Raw genomic sequence first — 22,132 nt, 5'->3', positions numbered from 1 at the left:
CCAAGTCCAGTCTTAAGAATTTTATCTTCGCTGTGCCCGAAAGAAGGCCAACACGTTTAGGTTTTGTTTTCTTAAACTGTGGGAATAAAATCTTGGTTAAGTAATATGTAAGGGTTTTTCTTCTTTTAAGACATTTCGTTGTAGGTTTAAATTCAACTCTTCTTTTTTTTTTTTTTTTTTTTAATTTTTATTGTTGTCCCTAACGAAAGCTCAACCCACGTAGATTTGATTTTTATTCTGAGCCATCAAAATAGTTGATGAATAGGATTCCTTAACACTCATTTCATAATATACAGGATTTTTGCCAGCCAAATATGGTTGTGAAGTTCCAGTTTAGTATATCTGTATATCCTTAACACTCTTTTCATAATATACAGGATTTTTCTAATAGAATTGGTGGACCTATTTGAGTGAAGTTCCAGTTTAGTATATCTTTAGAGGTTTATTGAATGCACATTTTTAGATTATAAACAAATTTGTAGTCTTAATTTTTTATTATTTTTTTATTTATTTATTTTTTTTCTAATAGAATTAGGGGAGAGAGTGTATTTGAGTGAAGTTCCAGTTTAGTATATCTGTAGAGGTTTATTGAATGCACATTTTTAGATTATAAACAAATTTGTAGTTGATTATGTTGTAGTTTGCGAATTATATGAAATGTGTAGTGATACCTTTGTCCGGAAATGTAGACGATGATTTTTCCAAGTAGTTAAAGGTTTGTAGACTGAGGAGTTTGCTCTGTTTCTACACCAGTTTGTATACTCGTGTAGACAGGACTAGAGGGGAACAATTCCCACATCGGAAAGTAATGACAGTATCTCGGCTTTGGGCTTCTATAAAATGGGCAATTTAGGACTTTTGTAAAGCACGCAGCCACGTGATGAGCACATAGCGAACTATTGTTTCGCCTTTTACTAAAGAATACCGTGTGTTCGTCACAAATAGTGGCATACGCCAATTTTTGGAGGGTTTCTTCATCTTGAGGGGCCCAACAAGTCTAGTCCAAAATTTTTGTCTTTCTTGGGCCTAATGAAAGCCCAACTCGTTTTGATTATTGTTATTTGTGCTGTGAGTTTAAAATTCTTGAGTTGTTGGTCTTGCGGTTTGCTAAAGGCTCATGTTTTATGAGGTTCTTGTATCTCCATATTGTTGAAATATGCATATGAAGTTACTATTTTTTTAAATTAGAGTTAAAATTATAAATTATTAAGAGTTAAAATTTTTAATATAAAATTCAAAAATGATGAATAGTTGAGTTATGTAATTTTATATATTAAGATTTAAATTTAAAATTATGAATATAGAGTTTCAAGTAAGATTTAAAATGGTAAGTATTCAGTTAAAAATTGTAAATATAGATATTCAGTTTCAAATTGTAAGTATTCAGTTAAAAAATTGTGAATATAGAATTAATCTAAAATTGTGAATATAAAGTTCTGAGTTTTGTAAGTATTTAGTTTAAAAATTGCGAATATATAGATCTGCAATCGTGAATATTGAGTTCTGTAATTTTATATAATGAGATAAAATTGTTAATATAAAGTTCTAAAATTGTGAATATAAATGAATTAATGCTTTAATATTGAGTTCTGTAATTTTATATAATGAGATAAAATTATTAATATAAAGTTTTAAAATTGTGAATATAAATGAATGAATTCTGAAAGCAAATTGTAAGTATTCAGTTAAAAAATTGTGAATATAGAATTGATCTAAAATTATGAATATAAAGTTCTGAGTTTTGTAAGTATTTAGTTTAAAAATTGCGAATACATAGATCTGCAATCGTGAATATTGAGTTCTGTAATTTTATATAATGAGATATAAAATTGTTAATGTAAAGTTCTAAAATTGTGAATATAAATGAATGAATGCTTTAATATTGAGTTCTGTAATTTTATATAATGAGATATAAAATTGTTAATATAAAGTTCTAAAATTGTGAATATAAATGAATGAATTATGAAAGCAAATGGTAAGGAAGGAAACAATTTTTTATGTTTTTAAATATATTCAGACAATGTCATTTTGAAACAAAACGACACCATTTTAGACTCGAATCCAAAGCATAATTTTCCTACCATCACAATGCATACTATTGATTTAGTAGTTGTAAAATTTTTTTATACGTGTAAAAGTGAAACATTTGCAAGCAGATTTGGGAGTCCAATCTATTTCATGCTTTCTCTCCTTATTTAATTCACAACGACAAAAGGCTTACGAGAGAAGGGATTGGATCTCCAAAACGTAACTTTCTATTGTTTACTTGTAAAGGTCATATACATACCACCATCACCTCTTCCAAAGTGGATTCACATTCACTTTATACCTTTGTTCTTAAAGTCACACGTTCACATTCGTATATCGTCATCATGTTATCCACAATATTATATAATGCTTATTGCTTAATTACTTAAATTGAAAAGAAAAATATTCCACTCCCATTTTTCTTTTTTTTTTTTTTGGGGGGGGGGGGGGGGGGGAGTCCGTTTCTTTTGATAAATATTGCACATTGGAACTTAATTTATCTAATGGAGCGTATTTTCATTAATTATTTGTCAAATTAAATATCTTTAATGTGACACTGTGACATGTGACAATTTTGAAATATAATTTATTTTGTTGCAATTAAAGAGAATTAAACTACACATCGACTCTTTTTAATTTTAATTTTCTTCTAATTAATTAAATTTTTTTACGATAGTATACACCTAAAAAGAAAAAGACAATTACTTAGAGATGGAGTAAAAAAAAAAAAAAAAAATAGTAAGGGCAAAAAAACAGTTGTTGAATTTTGATCTCTAGAACTCTCAAAATAATAAAATACTTAAAAAGAGTCCGTAATTAACATATACACATGTCAAGAGTACGCTTGGGTAACGGCTAAAACAGAGGGCATTTTCGTCACTCTGCTTATATTCCCTCTGAGCTGGGTCCAAAACCACCCGACAATAATTGACTCCCATTATTATTATTGATGATGTTTAATTGTTTCAACGTTTCATTTCGCATTCATATTACATTTGTACCGCTTCCCACCGCAACAAATTTTGATTACTCTACTGGGGTTACATTTTTATGTTTTTTGTTTTTTTTTTTTAAAGGTGAAATACCCACCCCAAATTAATTAAGTCATCAAAATTTTAAAAGTTATAATTATACACTTCAACATATTAAATTAGTGTATTGAAGTCCAAAAATTGATAATAACCTATAATAACATGCAGTTAAAGTTTCTACAATATCTCAAAAACGATGATCGTCGACTAATAAACGATCGTCGAAAGCTTTCTTTGGAGAAGGCCGTAAAAGGCGACCGGCGATTGTTTGTTAGTCGTTGATCGTTGATTGTTGTTGGAAGCCGCTCAAATATTGTCAGAACTCAAGCGACCTACCATTATAAATTACTATCCAATTTTCGAGACAGAATCTAATTCAGTTATCATATAAAGTTCGAAGCTATATTTAATTTTTTATATTATTATTTAGGGAAAAGGGTCAAATAGACCCCTGAACATTACTCAAGGAGTCAATTAGGTCCTTGAACTTTCAAAATGTGCAATTAAACCCTTAAACATATTATTTTAGAGCAATTGGGCCCTAAAACCGGTTGGTTACCTACAATTACAGGTCAAAACGATTCCGACGAACCTCCGACAACATTCGGGCCAAAAAACCGGCGAACGTCGCGTTATTTGCTGCCATCTCCGGCGAAGGAGAAGGCGTCTGCCTTCTCTGGCAACTGGAGAAGGCAACCAACTCGTTGCCTTCTCCGGCAACTGGAGAAGGCGAGCAGATGGGTCGCTTTCTCCAGTCGCCGGAGAAGGGGTTGCCTTCTCCCGTGAAGGAGAAGGCAACCCAGTCCTTCGCCGGATCTGTTCGCCTTCTCCTTCGCGAACCAGATCCGGCGAAGGAGAAGGTCTCCTTCGCCGGATTTGGTTCGCGAAGGAGAAGGCGAACCAGATCCGGCGAAGGAGAAGGCAACCCTGCCTTCTCTTTCACAGCTCCTTCTCTAGCTGCCGGAGAAGGGTTGGGTTGCCTTCTCCGGCGAAGGAGTTCGCCGGAGATGGCAGCAAATGACGCCGGCGAACTATTCGCCGGTTTTTTTGGCCGGAATATTGTCGGAGGTTCGCCGGAATCATTTTGACCGGTAATTGTAGGTAACCAACCGATTTTAGGGCCCAATTGCTCTAAAATAATATGTTTAAGGGCTTAATTGCACATTTTAAAAGTTCAAGGGCCTAATTAACTCTTTGAGTAATGTTCAGTGGTCTATTTGACCTTTTTCCCTATTATTTAAGGAATTTATTTTGAAAAAAAGAAGGACTCCGTAAAAGCAAAGGTAATTTCTCAAATGGCCCTATATTGTGGACCCCGGCTGCGCCACCACGTGGTCGAGAACTTTCATGTCTCTATACGTTGGTGCCGTGGCCGGTGGTACAATCGTCACTTCCGATCTTTTTCCACACACTCCATTACCACTGTACTAGTCTACTTGCTTCCCCCCTACCTACCGGAAACCCCTTTCTTTACCGTTATGCCCCCCATGTCAGCCTCTCCCTCTCCTTGACTCCTTTATCTGCTTCTCACTGTCTATCTTCTTCTACTCTCACTTTCTTTCTTTCCTCATCACCACCGTCGTCATCATATTTTCTTCCCAAAAGCAAACACAGACAAGAGTATGGCAACTCCGCTTTTCACTTCATCTTTCTTCTTTCTCTTACTCCTCCATCTAACAGGTAATCACTTATTTGAGTTATTTCCATCTTTTTGTAAAGTTATTGGGATTTGGGTTCAGTTGTAACTTGTAAAGTTTTGATTTTTAGCAGTGATAAAGTTTGGGTTTTTTTTTTTTTTTTTTTTTTTAGCGGCGCAGTCGTTTATTGGAGTGAATTATGGGCAGGTGGCGGATAATCTTCCGGCGCCGGAGGCGACGGCGAAGCTGCTGGAGTCTACGTCGATTGAGAGGGTGAGGTTGTACGGAGCGGACCCGGCGATGATCAGGGCGTTGGCCGACACGGGTATCGGGATTATGATCGGGGTGGCTAACGGCGACATTCCGGCGATGGCCTCCGACCCCGGGGTTGCCAAGAACTGGGTGGCGGCCAATGTGCTTGCGTTCTACCCGGCGAGTAAGATCACGACCATAAACGTTGGGAACGAGATCCTGTACTCGGGCGACCGGAATCTGATGACGCAGCTCCTGCCGGCGATGCAGAACATGGAGAACGCCCTCGGCGCTGCTTCCCTCGCCGGGAAAATCAAGGTGTCCACGGTTCACGGGATGTCGTTGCTGAGGTCATCTGACCCGCCGTCGTCCGGGAGCTTCGATCCCGCCGTCACCGACTTGCTCAAAGGTCTGCTCGGCTTCAATAACGCCACCGGCTCGCAGTTCTGGGTAAACCCTTATCCTTTCTTCGCTTACCAGAGCGATCCCCGGCCGGAAACCCTGGCATTCTGTTTATTCCAGCCCAACTCCGGCCGAGTAGATTCCGGCACCAAAATCAAATACATGAACATGTTTGATGCTCAGGTCAGTCTCGAAATTGTTTCCTTAAACTGCTCACTGTCATGATGTTAGCTAATATTAAGGTTTACTCTATATGTGCAATCCAACTATCAGCTTAGACTTTTAGTTTAGATGGAGCACATGTTTCAATTTTGGTATCAAGCCAGACCGAGGTCATGGGTTTGGCATATAACCATTAATGTGCAATCCAACCAGATGATTCTCGTTTTGTGGCTTTAGAATGCTAGTAGCCAATCGGCTCAAACGAATAAATATGACACTCCCATTAGGAGTAGTATTTGGAACCTTGTGGTTACTAAGTTAATAGCCCGACCGGTTTGGTTGGACTTGTCCCAATAAAAGGCAAATTTAATGTTTTTACGGAAACTAATATCTGAAAGTGCTTATTCAATCTAACATAGTTCTAGTTTTGAATGCTTCTTGGAGTTTAATGTTTTTAGGGAAACTAATATCTGAAAGTTTCTTGCTGTCATATTTGATAGTGTTAAGGTTTACTCAGATATGTGCTTATTCGATCTAATATAGCTCCAGTTTTTAATGTTTTTGGAAGCTAAGAGCAGAGAAAATGTTGTTTGTGTGCAGTTGGATGCTGTAAGATCTGCGCTAAATGCATTAGGTTTCAAGGATGTGGAGATCGGAGTGGCTGAAACCGGGTGGCCATACAAGGGAGATAGCACCGAGGTCGGTCCTAGCATCGAGAATGCCAAGGCTTATGTGGGGAACTTGATCACTCACTTAAGATCATTGGTTGGGACTCCATTGATGCCTAGGAAATCGGTGGACACTTATCTGTTTGCATTGTACGACGAGGACTTGAAGCCCGGGCCAACTTCAGAGCGCTCGTTTGGGCTCTTCAGGCCTGATTTAACCATGACTTTTGACGCTGGACTTTCAAAGACGGTAACTCCGGTAAGAGTTGATTATTCACTTGTTGCAACTGAAAATTTCTTAGTCCTATAGTACACACAAACCGGATTAGAGAATTGTCTGCTAAATCCATTTCATGATTTGATTTTACTTGTTCTGAAGACTGTCTGTTTGGCAGAGCTTATTTAAGAGCTTATAGCTTATTTTAAGCTACTAATAAGCTATAAGCTCTGTTTGGTAATGTTCCCAAAATAAGCTCCTAGCTTAAAATAAGAGCTTATTTTGGAGCTTATTGATCATATTAGTCTTTTTCTATTCATACAAGTGTCTTAGCGTGGCTTCTCACCCGATTAGAATGTGTGTTTTAAGGAGGAGCATAGCCTCTCTGATTGATTTGGTGTTTATTTATGTTCTAACGAATGTTTTTTTTTTTTTTTTTTCCACTGAAGACGCCAGTAACTCCATCGCCCAAGAGTGGCGCTTGGTGCGTGCCAAAGGAAGGCGTATCGGATGCCCAGCTGCAAGCAAATCTAGATTACGTCTGTGGGCAAGGAATCGACTGCAGCGCAATCCAGCCCGGGGGACCATGTTTCGAGCCAAACACAGTCGCCTCTCACGCTGCATATGCCATGAACCTCCTCTACCAAACTGCAGGGAAGAACCCTTGGAACTGCGATTTCTCACAGACCGCCACACTCTCATCAACTAATCCCAGTAAGTTCTTACATTCTGTGACTGTTGTAAGTCAAACACGCTTAAGCACAGAGTTCTTTGGCTATCTGGTTGTCATATTCTACTTAAAACCAATTGATGATAAGTAGGTGGACATTTCTTGAGCTCTGCTAAATATCGAGACATTTCTTGAACTCTGCTAAATATCAAGACATCTTCTCTTGAGCTTTGCTAAATATCGAAAGGTTGCTTGAACTCTGATAAATATCGACTCGATTTGCAGGTTATGATGGTTGTACCTATCCCAGCGGCAGTACCTGATAAAGAAGATAGGCGTTATATTTACAAGTTTATTATACATCATCATCAAGTTTCAAGCTGTGCTGTTATCTGTGTTGTCTTTTATAGTATTCTTGTGCTTGTTGGAAAGGTAGAGTTCCCATTATTAGCACGAAATAATTTATATGCAGATTAGTTTCAACCTGTGGAAGAGGGATTTCTTTCCCTTAATCTGTATTGTTTTTCAAGTGTTCATACTTGTATTTGAAGTTTATGAGATACAATAAATAATTAATGTAAATAAATAAATAGTTCTATTTTTTTAATCTATATATACTCGTATGGTTTGATGATTTGGTGACTATAAGATTTCAAGTTTGATTCTGTAGTCATGCCATGTAATCTTATAACTAGTAGTTAGATTTGGAGTACTACTCTACCTGATTGGGTCATGGAAAGGGGGGCTTTAATCATCATTTCTAATATCAAATATTAGTGCTACAATTAAATAATTCTAAGTTGACAGTTTGACAATTATATAAGTTTTCACGTCTGATTCTTAGTGAGAGTAACATATTGATCTTTTTAGTTTGAACCATCATTTATAGATAATATAAATTGATTTATCTTTTTATAATTTTTAGTCAAATATGAATAAGATACCATTTACTTAATGCACATCTTTAAATAGTAGATACAAGATTTATTTGCACAAACTTAGCTCACTAATTTGATAAATAATATTTGAGAAAAGATTTTTATTCGTAACCTAAAAAGAACATTAGTGTCACAATTGCTATAATTTTGCCATTCAATGATCCCAACGTACCATTGGCTCAGGTAATCACCATCATATTTGGGCATTTAAATAGCATGTAAGCTTACAGAACACCAAATATTAGCCACAAAATTGTCCCTTTACGTGGCGTTAATGCTATTTATGATTGAGAAAATATTATGTGTATCATTTTTTACTCTTAATTTTTATTCACACTCAAAATTTTGATGTAGATACTTGTATTTGAATCCACATAAAACAATTATTCAAAAAAAAGAATCCACATAAAACAATAGCGTATCTGTATTCGTCACATTAGAAAATAAGATTTAGAAGTAAAACTCTTATAATAATTGCCAATAAAGTGGTAACATGTTAGATTGTTAGTCTATTACATACGTGTCATTATATCATTGGTAGGATCCACCAAGTATAAATACCCAATTCATTGTCCTTTGGATAATCAACCGTTGTGCCTTTGGATCAAAGCCTCTTAATCACAGATTACACGTATCCAATCATTCATGTAAATTTGTGAGATATGACTTAATTGTCTTGTAAATTTTCAAATACTTAGTGTCAATACTTTGTGGCGACTTGCGTCTATCGCATAACAAAAACTTATGAATTTATTTTTAGTTAATTGACTAATTAAATTATACAATAATGGTATCGATGTAGGTTATATATAAAATGTTATGTTTTTAATTCGATTTTGATTTTAAAAAATGAATTTAATTTAGTAATTTAGAATAGTTGGTAAACAAACAACTAATCTAATTATACGATTGAAGAGTTATGATGAAACTTTGCAAATACAAAAAAAAAGAGTTAATTTCCAAATTAATTATTGAATTGACCTATTATTATCACTCATTTTCAAATTAGTCATTGATTGTATATACATAATTTAATTCTTAAATATTGAATTATTTGTACTTGTAATCACCTATTAACTTTTTCATGTATGAATTTAATATTAAGACTAATTTTTTTCAAGAAAAAAAAAAAGACTAATTTTTTTTCAAGAAAAAAAAAGACTAAATTTAAAAACATTAAAAGTTAAGAATTAAAATTGAGAATGACTCATAATTACATGCCTAACTCTGAAATTAACTAAAAAAAGAGATACTAGTTCAATTATATTTTGAAAATAAGGCAAAGACATAATAAGTAAAAAAAAGGCCAAACACTAACGTGAGCCAAGTTGTGACAAATGCTAAACTGCGCCATCTTTCGACTAGCCACGCTTTGCTCTTGCCCTATATTCCCCCCATAAGCTTCTCCTCTCTCTTTCCCCTTCCTTTTACCTTCAAGCGGTTGCAGAAGTGTTTCTCTGTTCTCACCGAGCACTCGTCTCTCTCATTTTTCTCTCTGATCATCAATGGCTGACAAGGCAGAGTTTGATTCCCGCCCCAATCATATCTCCAAGGGTACTGTAGTTTTTCCGCATTCAGTTCAGTCGCCTTCGTCAGCTCTAATTCGTTAATCAACGTGTTATTTTCGATTCTGAGCTCTGATTTCCACTCATGTTCGATGTAGAGCCCTAGATTGAAGCTCCTTCGTTTTTCGTGCACTGTGGGTTTAGGGTTTCTCTTGCGCTGACAACTCGTTTTTGGTTAATTAGAGATATAAAACAGGGAGATGAATATAGAAAACAATGTATCGCTGCATTTTCCTCTTTCTTTCTTTAATTGGTCGTTTAGTTTCTGGATTTTTCAAGACCAGATTGAAAAAAAAAAATCATGTCCGGATTTCTCCTGCTCGAATGTTTCTCTTTTTTAGAAATTTGGATTTTTTTTTTCAGAAGTTAGGCCTGTTATTTTCTGTCAATAAATTAATTTCTCTGTCCAAGCAAGTTGGATGCCAATTGTTTCGTGCTATTCTTTGAATTCTGCGCATTTCAATTTTAGCGATTGAAGACGCCAGGGTAACAGAGGAGGGACTATTCTTTAGATGCTAGGAACGTTTAAACTCTCTCTGAAAGTTATTGTCTTTTCTTTTTAACAGTAAGAAAGAGTAATACTTGTCACTTGTCAGGGTTCTCTTTTCAAATTTCCCTCCCATTGTTTAGAATTTCAGCAGGGGAATATTCTGTTTAGTATTTACCTTTTGCATTTTACACTTTCAGCTTTTGCATTTTACACTTTCAGCTTTTACATTTTACACTTTCAGTAATGGAATGAAGAATGACAGAATCCTACTGACCCCATTCTTAATTTAGCAATTCTCTAGTCTTTAAGCGACTCATCAGTTGTGTGGTGAAGCTGGGAATTTAATACAGTCTCCTTAAGGGGGGAAATGATTGAACTTTCACATGTTGAATGTATCAGTTTACATAATGATCTCAACATCATATTTTCTATCCATTGTTACAAGGTCTCTTAAAGATACTAAGGTTTTCAAGGTTGCATGATTTATATTGTTTATAATTATGTTGCCATCACTGATGAAAGATGATGTGGCTGTCATATTTGATTTTCTGTATTGGAAGGGGCTTATAGATTGTCTTTATTGGTGATTTTCCAATTACCAATGCTACTATAAAAAATGTTTTTTTAGGTTAATTTGTTGATTATCTTTGAATTGTGTAGATGTGCAAGAATCCAACGATCCCATTCCGCTGTCTCCACAATGGCTTTTTCCAAAACCAGGGGAGAATAAGGCTGGGATAGCAATTGGGGTGTGTTATCACTTGCCTTTTATCTTTTCTTATTAATTTCCCCTGTACTTATTCTCTTTTAGTTCTTTTAGAAAATACTTTAGTCTTTAGGGATATAGAAAGTGGTATTCCAATTTATGTCTGTGTACTGTTTCACGAGTTAACAGTTCATGAATGAGTCAGATGTTGTGCTCATTTGGTTTGACTTAAATGCAGGAGAACCATCTCAATCCACATTCAGTTTATGCCAGTCGTTCAGACCTTTTGAGATCTCCGGGGATGGTTGAGGATGGGCATGATCACCAAAAGAAAAAAGATGTTTTCAGACCATCTGTTATGGACATGGATCCTGCTCGCCGCTGGCGTGAAGAAGAAAGGGATATCAATTCCTCTTTCCGCCGTGACCGTTGGAGGGAGGGGGATAAAGAGCTTGGTGACAACCGGAAGGTGGATCGCTGGACCGATTCATCTGGTAGACACTATGGAGATACACGCCGTCCCACAACAGAACGATGGACTGATTCGGGAAATAGGGAAAGCAATCATGATCAACGTCGAGAGAGCAAGTGGAATACGCGCTGGGGTCCTGGTGATAAGGAGGCAGATGGTGGGCGTGAGAAGTGGAGTGATTTTAGCAAAGATGCTGACATGCCCATTGAAAAAGGGTCATATAAGGATGAGAAAGACGTGGATACCTATCGGCCTTGGAGATCTAATTTGTCTCAAAGTCGAGGTCGGGCAGAGCCTTCTCACCATCAAGCCTGGACACCAAACAAGCCAGTCTCTTCATTTAACCATGGTCGGGGACGTGGAGAAAGTGCTCCTCCAACTTTTCATCTTGGTCGGGGACGCATTCCTTCTGGAGTGAGCTCTGGGAATAATATTCCTACACATTTCCAATCACATGGCATGCTCTCAGAGAAAGGTGAAAGCAGAAATGAGGAGCCCTCCCCGTTTAAATATAATCGGATCAAATTGTTCGATGTATACAGGGGAGCTGATATGAGATCCTGTGGCAAGTATTTAGATGGAATTGTGCCAATACCTTCACTAATGGAACAGGAACCACTTGAACCTCTGGCATTTTGTGCACCTAGTCCTGAAGAATTGGTAACCTAAACTTCATTTTGTTTGTTGTGAACCATGATTTTTTTTAGTTTATTATGGAAAGTGCATACATTTTTCTAATAGTTTCCCAACACAATTACATGACTGATACTCAAAAGGACTGGGTAGATCTTTGTTTGTATATTTGTTCTGTGTCTAGAGAGTAGATTTTTGTTTCTTTAATTTATTTTTTCATGTGCTTCTCTTATGTAATAAAAAACCTACTTCTAGATCTAATGTACTGAAATGGAAAAATAGTTGTAATATAATTTAATAGAGAAAAATAATCAACTTTTAGATGCTTGGGTGTGTGTATTGCATTCTAAAACTTTTGGTGTCTAATTTTGTTTTAATGATATCTTATTTACTTTTATATATTTATATATTTATTTATTTATATATTTGGGTGTAACAGGTCATCTTGAAGGGAATTGATAAGGGTGATGTTGTCTGTAGTGGAGTGCCACAGCTCACTAAAGATGGGTCTGTTGGACGAAATTCATCTGAACTTTTGCAATCAAGAAGTAAACTAGGTATTTGATATTAATGACAGTTTATTGATTTTGCCTTGTGATCATCCAAACTGATATTATATTGTTATCTTCATTATTGATTTCTTTTTCTTTTATTGACACTATATCATTAAAACCCATGATAATCAGGCAGCAGAGATGAACTACAACTCTCACTCAATGATTCTAGAGATGAGATCTCTGGAAACAGAGGAGGTGGTTATTTGAACCATTCAGAAACATTCACCAATGAGAAATCAATCGACTCCTATGGGTACAATTATAAAGTTGAGAACACACATGATTATGAGAGATTTTCTAATCCTAAATTAAATGTTGAAGGTATGTTTACAGAACTGTTAAACTTCATTACGTTTTTTTATGGTTTATTTTTGCTGAATGATCTGGGAGACTGTATGTGAATAAGTTAATGTCTATGCAGCTTCTAGAGAAGGCAGTTTTCATAGAGAGAGTGAGAGTCTGCTTGTTGATAAGGAGTCAACCATGCAACGACATTCTCCAGCTCTTCATGGTGGTATGTGGAGATCATCATCATTTGGTGAGCATTCACACATGGCATCTAAAGAATCAAGAGAAATGCCTTTGGGTGCCAGGTCCAAGATATCTGACGTTGACTGGTCACAGACACAGAAGGATTTGAATAATGAATGGGAAAGAAGTCTGGCAGATTCATCTTATTCTCAAAATAATGGGCCAAAAAGCCATTTTGGGGATAGTTCCATGCTCAAAAGTAAACACTTTGCTGTCTTAGACAAAGATTTGGATATGCGGAAGCTTTCACAACCATCTCCAGAAGACCTAGTTCTTCATTACAAAGACCCACAAGGTGAAATTCAGGGGCCTTTTTCTGGGAGTGATATCATTGGATGGTTTGAGGCTGGATATTTTGGCATAGACTTACTTGTTCGTTTAGCGGGTGCACCACCTGATACCCCATTTTCCCAACTTGGGGATGCTATGCCTCATTTACGTGCCAAGGCTCGAGCACCCCCTGGCTTTGGTACACAAAAGCCCAATGCAGATGCTTCAAGTGGGTTGAACATGAACAGCTTCACACAGCTACATTCTGGTTCCGCTCAGATTGATGTTCTGAAGAATGAACAAAGATATAAGCACAGTCCGTCAACTGAGGTTGAGAATAAGTTTATCGAGTCATTGATGTCCAACATGAGTAATGGGCCGCTTGAGAAGTTTCCTGCTCAGTCAGATGGTTGGTTTTGTTCCCATTATTTCACTTGCATTACTTTTATAATTGTTATTCTTATTTTGGTTCCATGCCTTTTGGGTCAATATGAATTTTTTTAAATCTTTAAATATAAAATTTTGTTAATTGTGTTGATTAATTAAATAGGTATGCCAGGTTTTATTGGAAATAATGCCGGTCCAGTGCCTTCTTTGGGGGATGAAAGTGGGGGCAGTATGTACCTCCTGGCGAAGAAGATGGCACTTGAGAGGCAGAGATCTTTACCTAATCCATATTCCTATTGGCAGGGCAAAGATGTGGCTTCCATTGTTCCTACACCAGATGTGGTTCAGGATTCACTGCTGCATCCAAAACAGTCTTTAATAGGTGACAGTGCTCGCCAGCAATCTCATATCCAGAATGTGGACTTGATGTCTGTTCTTCAAGGTTTACCAGATAGATCTGCAGGTATGAACAGTGGAACAAGCAGTTGGTCAAATTTCCCAGCCCAAGGAGGACTGGAAAATATCCAAAATAGGTTGGATATGCATCACGGGTTGAATGTCAACCCCCAACCTGCATTTGGGATCCAGCAGCAAAGACTACTTGCTCAGAACACTTCAATAAAGAATTTACTGGTCCCAACCTTGGATAATCCCCCCAATATTTCAACTTCAGAAAAGATGATTTCTTCTGGGATCTCTCATGATCCTCAAATGTTAAGTTTGCTGCAGAAGCAGTACTTGTTGCAGCTGCAATCACAGGCTCCACCAATGCCACAGCAGCTTTCAGTTCTTGATAAGTTGTTATTGCTTGAGCAGCAGCAGAAACATGAACAGCAGCAACAGTTAATGCTCCAGCAACAGCAGTTGCTTACTCAGGTGATGGCTGAGCATCATCCTTCTAAGCAGTTTGGTGAACAATTGTATGGACAGTCACAAACTGCCGGCATGCCTTCAGGAATTACTACTCTGGATCATGCTCGTTTCCCATCATCAGGTGAGTTATCCTGTATGGGCTCTCAAGCACAGGTCACTGTAAACGGACAGGCTTCACAATTTGGCCTGCCAATTTCTCAGGCTGTTAGCAATGCTGTTGGTTCTGAACCATCTTCTACACATCTGCCGCATCAAATATTTGGTGATATTATTGGTCAGAGGAGTTGGGGTGCAAACCCTCAGGATCAATTTAATAGTGTGCAGCAGAAGGGCTCATTCTTAGAAACTGGAGTGATCGATCCACTTCCTGTGGCAGATGTGGCTAGCAAATATCCGCTAGAGCAGACATCAGGAATTGAAGCCCCTGCAGTTACCTTTGAGAGTACTCCAAGTTTTCCGCCTGTAGAAGAACGGGATACATTTGTTGATTTATCTCTCCCTTCTAGTTGTGAGAATGACTTGAGTCTTAATCCACAAAGTGATAACATAAAGCCACCACTGGAAATACATGAGGAGCCGCAAGCTGAGGGAGCTCAACATTCTGATGAGCCATGTTCTGTAAAGGAAGTTAAAAATGTTGAATTGCATGAGGTTAAAAAGTCATCAGAGAAGAAATCAAAGAGGCAAAAGTCTGCCAAGATGCAAGCCTCTGACACTACAAGGGTAGTATCTAAGACACAGCAGTTTAAATCTGAAGGTACCAGTGTTGCTCATGTCAAAGCTGACACCAGTACTGATTCAAGTGCAATAGTGAAAGACTCTGCACCCGAAAAAATGGAGAATAAAAACGTTGAAGTTGCTTCAAATGTACAACCAGGGCAAAGTTCATTGCCTGCACATGTCACCAGAGAAGCTCAAAACATTGAGACAAAGGGCCACTCTGGCCAAGTTGGGGCTGTCCCAAATATTGACACCGAAAATGTTTCTGGTCTTCGAGCTTGGAAGCCTGCTCCTGGTTTCAAACCAAAGTCGTTGCTTGAAATTCAGGAGGAAGAACAAAGGAGAGCACAAGCAGAAACGGCTGTTGCTGATATCGCCACATCTCTTAATTCCATTAGTGTGTCAACTCCTTGGGCAGGGGTGGCTGGTAACTCTGATCCTAAGCTGCTTAGAAAAACTCAGCAGGATGCTGGTAACAGTTTGAGCAAATCGGATAGTTCTCTCAAACAAAAAGGTAAGAAAAGCCAGTTACATGATCTATTGGAAGAAAGCACTGGGGTCAAGTCAAATGAAAGACAGCAGATTACTGACATAACACCTAGTGTACCTGCTGCTCCTATTTCAAGTTCTCAAGCTGATCTTGATGATGACAACTTCATTGAAGCAAAAGAAACTAAAAAGAGTCGCAAGAAGTCTGCAAAAGCAAAGGGTTCTGGAACGAAGTCCTCAGTGTCTATTGCATCTGTTGAAACTTCTGTCTCAAGCCCCATTGACAAAGTCAAGAGTTCACGCCAGCTACAACCAGAGAAAGAAGTATTGCCAGGAGTACCGTCTGGCCCTTCTTTGGGAGATTTTGTAGTTTGGAAGGGTGAGCCGGCAAACCCTTCTCCTGCTCCAGCATGGTCGACAGAATCTGGTAAAGTTCCAAAACCCACATTGCTTAGGGACATTTTGAAGGAACAGGAAAGGAAATCTTCTTCTGGACAGCAGCATATTCCAGTGCCAACACCTCAAAAATCCATGTCAAAGCAACCAACCCGAGGAGGTAGTCCTTCATGGTCGGTTACTGACTCCTCTCCACCCAAGGCTGCATCTCCCATGCAGATAAATTCACGTGTTGCTTCTAAAACGAAGAATCAGATAGAAGATGATTTCTTCTGGGGTTCAGTAGATCAACCCAAGCAAGAGGCAAAGCAGTATGAGCACTTTTCCTCTCTTCCTCTCTCTCTCTCTCTTTGACTTGTGCAAACTGATAAAACCTTTTCATTAAAATCTTCACCATATAATATTAATGGTATTTGCTAAAGCAAGGTTGCATTTGTGCATGTGCTTCACTGTTTTTAGAGCCTTAAATTATCATGTGCATTATTGTGGGAATTTGATTGTGTGAATCTTCTTGCACTTTTACCTTAAAAATTGGTTTGTTTGGGGGTTGAAATTTGAACAATGAACAATGCAAAAGCAATAGCTAATTACTATATTGATATACGTATGGAAGTTTAAATTCTAAACTTTCTGTAAATACACATTAGGTGAAATCAGTTTTCTGCTATTGTAGTTGAGTGAATTTGAAATCAAGAATTTGTTAGTATTGTCCAATAATTTCTTTTCCCTAAGGTATTTCATAACGCCTGCAGGTCAAATTTCCCACATCTGGGAACCCAAGGTAGCTGGGGAAACAGGAATACTCCAGTGAAAGGAACGCCTGGAGGATCATTGAGCAGGCAAAAGTCCACTGGCAGGCCTATGGAGCATACACTATCTTCATCTCCTGCAACTAGCTCATCTTTGAAAGGAAAGAAGGAAGCACTAACAAAGCAGTCAGGTAATTTATTGCCCTAGTTTATAAGCAAGAAATAAATTTTAAAAAGATTTGAAAATGACTCTCAGTGCATTATTTCAGAAGCCATGGATTTCAGAGAATGGTGTGAGAGCGAGTGCTTAAGGCTCCTTGGAACTAAAGGTACATTAAGAGCAGCTTGTGCTCTTGTTTCTTCCTCGTTTTTGTTGGATTGACTCATTGTTCTGACATATAAACTAAAAATGTATTTGTATTTAGCTTTTATTCTGACTAGAAGTATTTTTGGCTGATGTCAATAAGTAGGAAAATCCTATTCAAGTATCCACTATAACTGTTGGGATATCTCAAATATTTTCTACTCTGGAACATTTAACAAGTCCATAAAGTTAAAATTTCTTTCTTACTAGATCTATCATTCTTGTTCCTTCCAGATACAAGTTTCCTGCAGTTCTGTTTGAACCAAACGAGATCTGAGGCTGAAGTGCTTCTGACTGAGAATCTGGGCTCCTTTGATCCTGACCATGAGTTCATCCACAAGTTTCTAGACTACAAAGATCTCTTGCCTGCAGATGTTCTTGAGATTGCCTTACAAAGTGGTGCAAGTAATCAAAAGGCCACCAGTGGATCTGCTGCAGACTCGACCTCTGATGGTGCTGCTTTCGATGTGGCCACAAAAGGGGGTGGAAGAAAGAAAGGCAAAAAGGGTAAAAAGGTCAGCCTCTCAGAGCTGGGATTCAATGTGGTTAGCAATAGGATCATGATGGGAGAGATTCAGGCAGTGGAAGATTAAGTAGATGGAGAATTTGTAAATGTTTTTTTTTTTTTTGGGCAAATGCCAATTTTCATTCCTTTTTTGTACTTTGAATCCATAGAACAACATCAGCAGTAATTATTTGATCTGCTCAAGCAATTTTGTGAAGTTATGGCTTACAATAGGTTTTTGTTATTCTTTGTTACAAGATTTCAAGGTTGATTCATTCTAAACAAGGCATTTTCTTTTCATTACATTGCCTTAACATCATATTATTTGGTCAGCCATGTCATTTTCCTTTTTCCTGCAGAATTGAACTTCAGTTAATGGGTTGTGGGCCACTTAATCCACATGGTGGTGGAGTGGTTGGACTGCTAGGCACATTGTGTATAATGCAAAATCATTTACTTCATTTTCTGTTTGTCTTTTTGATAACCTAGGTTTTTTACTTTGTCAGATTATATCTTAGACTTCATGACCTTGAAGAGGTAAATTGAGTGAATTTAATTTTGAGTATTATTTCTTTTAAACATTACTGAAAGGATTAAGAGAGGTAAAAAAAAGATTTAAACTTTGATGAATTAATAGTAAAAAAAAAAAAAAAAAAAAAAAAAAAAAAAAAAAAAGGATAATTGAAGATTATAGGTGAAGTGAAAATACTATTAAAATTTAAGTGAATGAAATTCTTAGTGAAACCAAGAGTTGAGTAGGACAGATACTGAACCCAACTTCGTGGGGGGGGGGGGGGGGGGGGCGGACAACTTTTCTATTATCTGTTGTTGTCTACCACTAACATTTTGATTCTTTTAGGTGGAAAAATGCCTCAAATGTATAACAATTCTGCTTTTAAATCTATTGACAATTCCCAGAAATGTTGGTTAATCATACTCTGCAAATTGGACAAATTCCTAAATATGATCAGAAAGTGGGATTTTTAGATTATGGCATTTGGTGCCAAATACATCATTATCATATAACCACCAAATTCTACTATTGATATCTTGATTTTCTTCTTAGTTGAGTTAGAACAAAAATGCTATGTTTACACACAAGACTATAACTTGTCCAACAATATTATGCTTACACACAAGACTATCTATCTTCTCGAAAGCTTCGGGAACTATTTTAAGATCTTCTACTATTATATGCACTCTAAATTTCTAACCACTCTGTCTAATTTTTTGGCAGATTTTCCAACCAAACACATGTTGTGCACTTGTTGATATGAAGTGATGTTTGACCAAAACGACTAAAAGTAGTAAAAATTCAAAGTTAATAGACTAATATGAAATATGATAGTGCTTCAAAAAAACATGAAATATGATAGTGAAACTGCAATTAACAATTAAAAATATTACAAAAATCAAATAATCAAAATCGAGAAAAAAAAATCCAAACTTGTTGCAACTTGGACTTTACTTTTTGCAAGTAAAAACACAAAGTGCAGAACTTCCAACTTTATCCTGAGATTGGCACAGAATGCTAGGTTGCAGATAGAATTGCAGCATAAATGCATTGTATACATTATTGTAATAAACTTATATATAGTATTACTATATAACATCATTTTATATTCACCCTTCGGGTAACAATGTTTTCAGGCTAGCAAAATCCCATATTGCACCTATTGCTTCTTCCCAAGATTGATGCTGTGGCCTTTCTCTGTTTCTGCTTCTGTTTCTCTGTACACAAGTTAAGAGTAATGGTTCAATACAATATCATTAAGCGAAAAAGTAGCCTAAGTTTAATACCTTTTTGTTTGATGGTTTTATAAAGTTTTCTTAGTGACCCAAGAAATAATGTAAAGAATAATCCAACCAAGTTAGTGACTTGGTAAGCTATAAATATCCCGACTTATTTAATTCCATTCCTTATGAATTCTTTGTCAATTAAAATCACAATTTACACAATAAAATCTTTATGAAAATTTACCCAATAAAAATAAAATAATAAAACCAATCTTGTCTCAAAAGATTAAAGTTTATTACCTTTGGGTGGACATGGATTCCGAAGTGGCAGTGGATAGTAATGACATCTTGGCAATCTCCGACACGGCGGCGTCTCGGACGGCGGCGGAATCACTGGTCATTTCCTCGTACGCCGCCTCGAAAGCTTCTTGCCAGAACTTAGGCAACCTGCTACTCCGACTCTGAGTATAAACATCCCACATCTGCCTCACTACCTTCTCCTTCTCCTCCACTTCCTGCAACCCAAAACCTTAAACATACATAAATCAACCCAATAAATAAATAAATTAATAAAATCCTCAAAAAAAAAGCAGGGATTAATACGAGTACCAGAACATCAAGATCATCGTGGAGGGGGAAGCCGGAAGAATCAGAAACCCGGTTGAGACTGAGAGTGAGGGAGCCGGTGAACATGGACCAAAAGGCTAGCAGGAGAATCGCAAGTATAACCCAAAGCTTGTACTTTCCTCTACCAAACAAGCCATGGCCGCCATCTGAGCCATGCTCTTTCTTCCCTGCAGAAGTAATTACTTGCGCCTCTTCGTCTTTCATTTCTTCATACCAATCAACAGATGGAGGTTTTGCAGTATAAACAGAGAAGTGTGTGTTTGACTTGTGTCGTCCTACGTATGACTATGGGTGGGTGTTTTTTGGTTGGTTGGTTGATCTGCTACGTATGAAATGGAGATCCAGCAGTCACCCACCGACGGCGATGGCGTAGGGAGGGAGGGAGGGGTGGTGTAATGGAGTGGGCGATATTAAATGGAGCAAGTGGGGTTTGACAATAAAGGGGTGGTGGGGTCTCATCTTTGAAATTTTTCATTACAACACAAATACTTAAATAAATAAAGTGAAACATTTCATTTCATAATTAATTTTCCCATTTCTTAATGTCTCAATGAGTGTGCAAGAGTCCACAAGATGGGAGTAATCAGGATTCCTGCATACAGAGCTTAATTGGTTATTAATTTGATAGAATAATCGTGATTTATTATCCTATATCTGGTCGGAGTATGGACCAAACAAGACATTAATTATAGTCTTTATTTTACGGATCCAATAGAATCAAATCAATCTTTATTCAGATCTGACAGAATCTTTAAACTTTAAATCTTTGAAATTACCGCAACTTTCTGAAAAATTGGTGGGTGAATCAACAGTAAACTTTATTATAAAATTAAAAAACAAAAGAAAATAGGCAACCACCAGCCAAGTGACGAAACTCCGTCAAAAGCTCAAAACTTCAAAACTTCGGCCAAAAGCCGGCAGCCATCAAATGAAAAAACGACCAAAAAAAGAAGCAAAGTTTCGTAACAAATATAAAAATATTGCATTTGTTCTAAAAAATATTAAGTAACAAATATTTTATTCATAATTTAATATCACATTTACTAGTATAAATATTAAATTTGCATACCCGCACACAAGTATGATCCTAGGAATAACATTTGGTGTAAATAGATTGAAGATGAAAAAAAAATAGTATAAAAATATCATGGGTAAAATTTAGTAAAGAATTTGGTGTTTTAAATTAGAGATTTACTTTTGAAATTCTTCTGAACATCAATTCTTAGTCAAGTGGGTGCATAACGATTCACATACTTAAAATCAGGTCAGCTCACATGGTGCAAGATTTACCCCAATGTAAACCCTTCAAATTTGTTTAGAAATAATGCTTAAAATCAAGCTCAGAATTTGCATTATATCTAATCATGGAATCATAAGTCCAGACATAATTTAGCAAAATCATCACTGCAATTAGGTAAAAACCTCAAAACAAAGAAAATTTTAAGTCTACATAATAAAACAATGTAATGCAGTTCACTGCAGAGGAAACAAAAAACAACGAAACAAACAAAGCAACTAAGACTGTAAAACCAAAATAATCAAAACCAGGTAAAACGAACAATAGAGAAGTATAAGGCAGCAGTCCTCTCATACAATTTCCATATAGGAAGTATGCAGACATTCAACATGGCATCAGTTTCTGACCGCCCGTCTGCTTCTTTCTCATCAGTGAGTTCTATTTTGCTATTGATGAATAATAAAACTAGGCATCTTAAAGAAGCCAAAATACAGTCGTAGAGATCATATAAATTCAAGTTTATTGAAAAATGAAATCAGCCATAACTGAAGAATAAAATACATTTGACTCAAGAAACCAGATAACAGTCACTAACCTATACAAAATTTCAATGTCTTGCTTAAAAACATCCAGGTATAGCACACAAGCTTCAATGCTTAAACAAATAAACCAGTAAACAATTATAATTGAAAGATTGGTTTTTGCACAAAACCAGCATCAGAGATAAGGAATTCAGTTCCTTTTTAAAATATGCAATCCCTAAACAAATGCAGAGGAGCTAGGGGAATAGAATGGCATCAAATAATAAGCGGAGTTTAT

The 22,132-nt window shown here is 36.8% G+C and overlaps 3 protein-coding genes across 8 annotated transcripts; 2 read left to right on the top strand and 1 right to left on the bottom strand.

The window, feature by feature from the left end:
- The first annotated feature begins 4,438 nt into the window (after positions 1-4,438).
- LOC109149771 (glucan endo-1,3-beta-D-glucosidase) lies at positions 4,439-7,678 on the top strand. 4 transcript variants are annotated; one of them, XM_019297747.1, is made up of 5 exons: positions 4,439-4,739; positions 4,869-5,533; positions 6,113-6,439; positions 6,847-7,141; positions 7,252-7,277. In XM_019297747.1, the coding sequence occupies exons 1-5, from the start codon at positions 4,682-4,684 to the stop codon at positions 7,260-7,262; spliced, it is 1,356 nt and encodes a 451-aa protein (XP_019153292.1). In that variant the 5' UTR covers positions 4,439-4,681; the 3' UTR covers positions 7,263-7,277. The 4 variants fall into 4 exon arrangements, with proteins under 4 accessions (XP_019153292.1, XP_019153289.1, XP_019153291.1 ...); XM_019297744.1 differs by having other exon boundaries at positions 6,113-6,442; XM_019297746.1 differs by lacking the exon at positions 7,252-7,277 and adding an exon at positions 7,353-7,678 and having other exon boundaries at positions 4,441-4,739; positions 6,113-6,442; positions 6,847-7,111.
- Positions 7,679-9,351: 1,673 nt separating this feature from the next.
- Positions 9,352-18,015, top strand: LOC109149562. 3 transcript variants are annotated; one of them, XM_019297384.1, is made up of 10 exons: positions 9,352-9,559; positions 10,721-10,809; positions 11,005-11,898; positions 12,311-12,428; positions 12,558-12,749; positions 12,850-13,638; positions 13,789-16,405; positions 16,847-17,034; positions 17,113-17,172; positions 17,442-18,015. In XM_019297384.1, the coding sequence occupies exons 1-10, from the start codon at positions 9,511-9,513 to the stop codon at positions 17,798-17,800; spliced, it is 5,355 nt and encodes a 1,784-aa protein (XP_019152929.1). In that variant the 5' UTR covers positions 9,352-9,510; the 3' UTR covers positions 17,801-18,015. The 3 variants fall into 3 exon arrangements, with proteins under 3 accessions (XP_019152929.1, XP_019152928.1, XP_019152930.1); XM_019297383.1 differs by having other exon boundaries at positions 9,353-9,559; positions 13,780-16,405; XM_019297385.1 differs by having other exon boundaries at positions 9,354-9,582; positions 13,780-16,405.
- A 1,125-nt stretch (positions 18,016-19,140) lies between these two features.
- LOC109149565 lies at positions 19,141-20,617 on the bottom strand. The gene is made up of 3 exons (XM_019297388.1): positions 20,059-20,617; positions 19,750-19,964; positions 19,141-19,443 (listed from the first exon to the last, which is right to left on the bottom strand). Exons 1-3 carry the CDS (start codon positions 20,278-20,280, stop codon positions 19,386-19,388), a joined length of 495 nt encoding a protein of 164 aa, XP_019152933.1. The 5' UTR covers positions 20,281-20,617; the 3' UTR covers positions 19,141-19,385.
- Positions 20,618-22,132: the final 1,515 nt, after the last annotated feature.

Source organism: Ipomoea nil, unplaced genomic scaffold (genome assembly GCF_001879475.1).
Source record: "Ipomoea nil cultivar Tokyo-kokei standard unplaced genomic scaffold, Asagao_1.1 scaffold2159, whole genome shotgun sequence".
Classification (NCBI taxonomy): domain Eukaryota; kingdom Viridiplantae; phylum Streptophyta; class Magnoliopsida; order Solanales; family Convolvulaceae; genus Ipomoea; species Ipomoea nil.
Note: the sequence above shows the minus strand (reverse complement) of the source record. Positions and strands in the feature narration are given on the sequence as shown.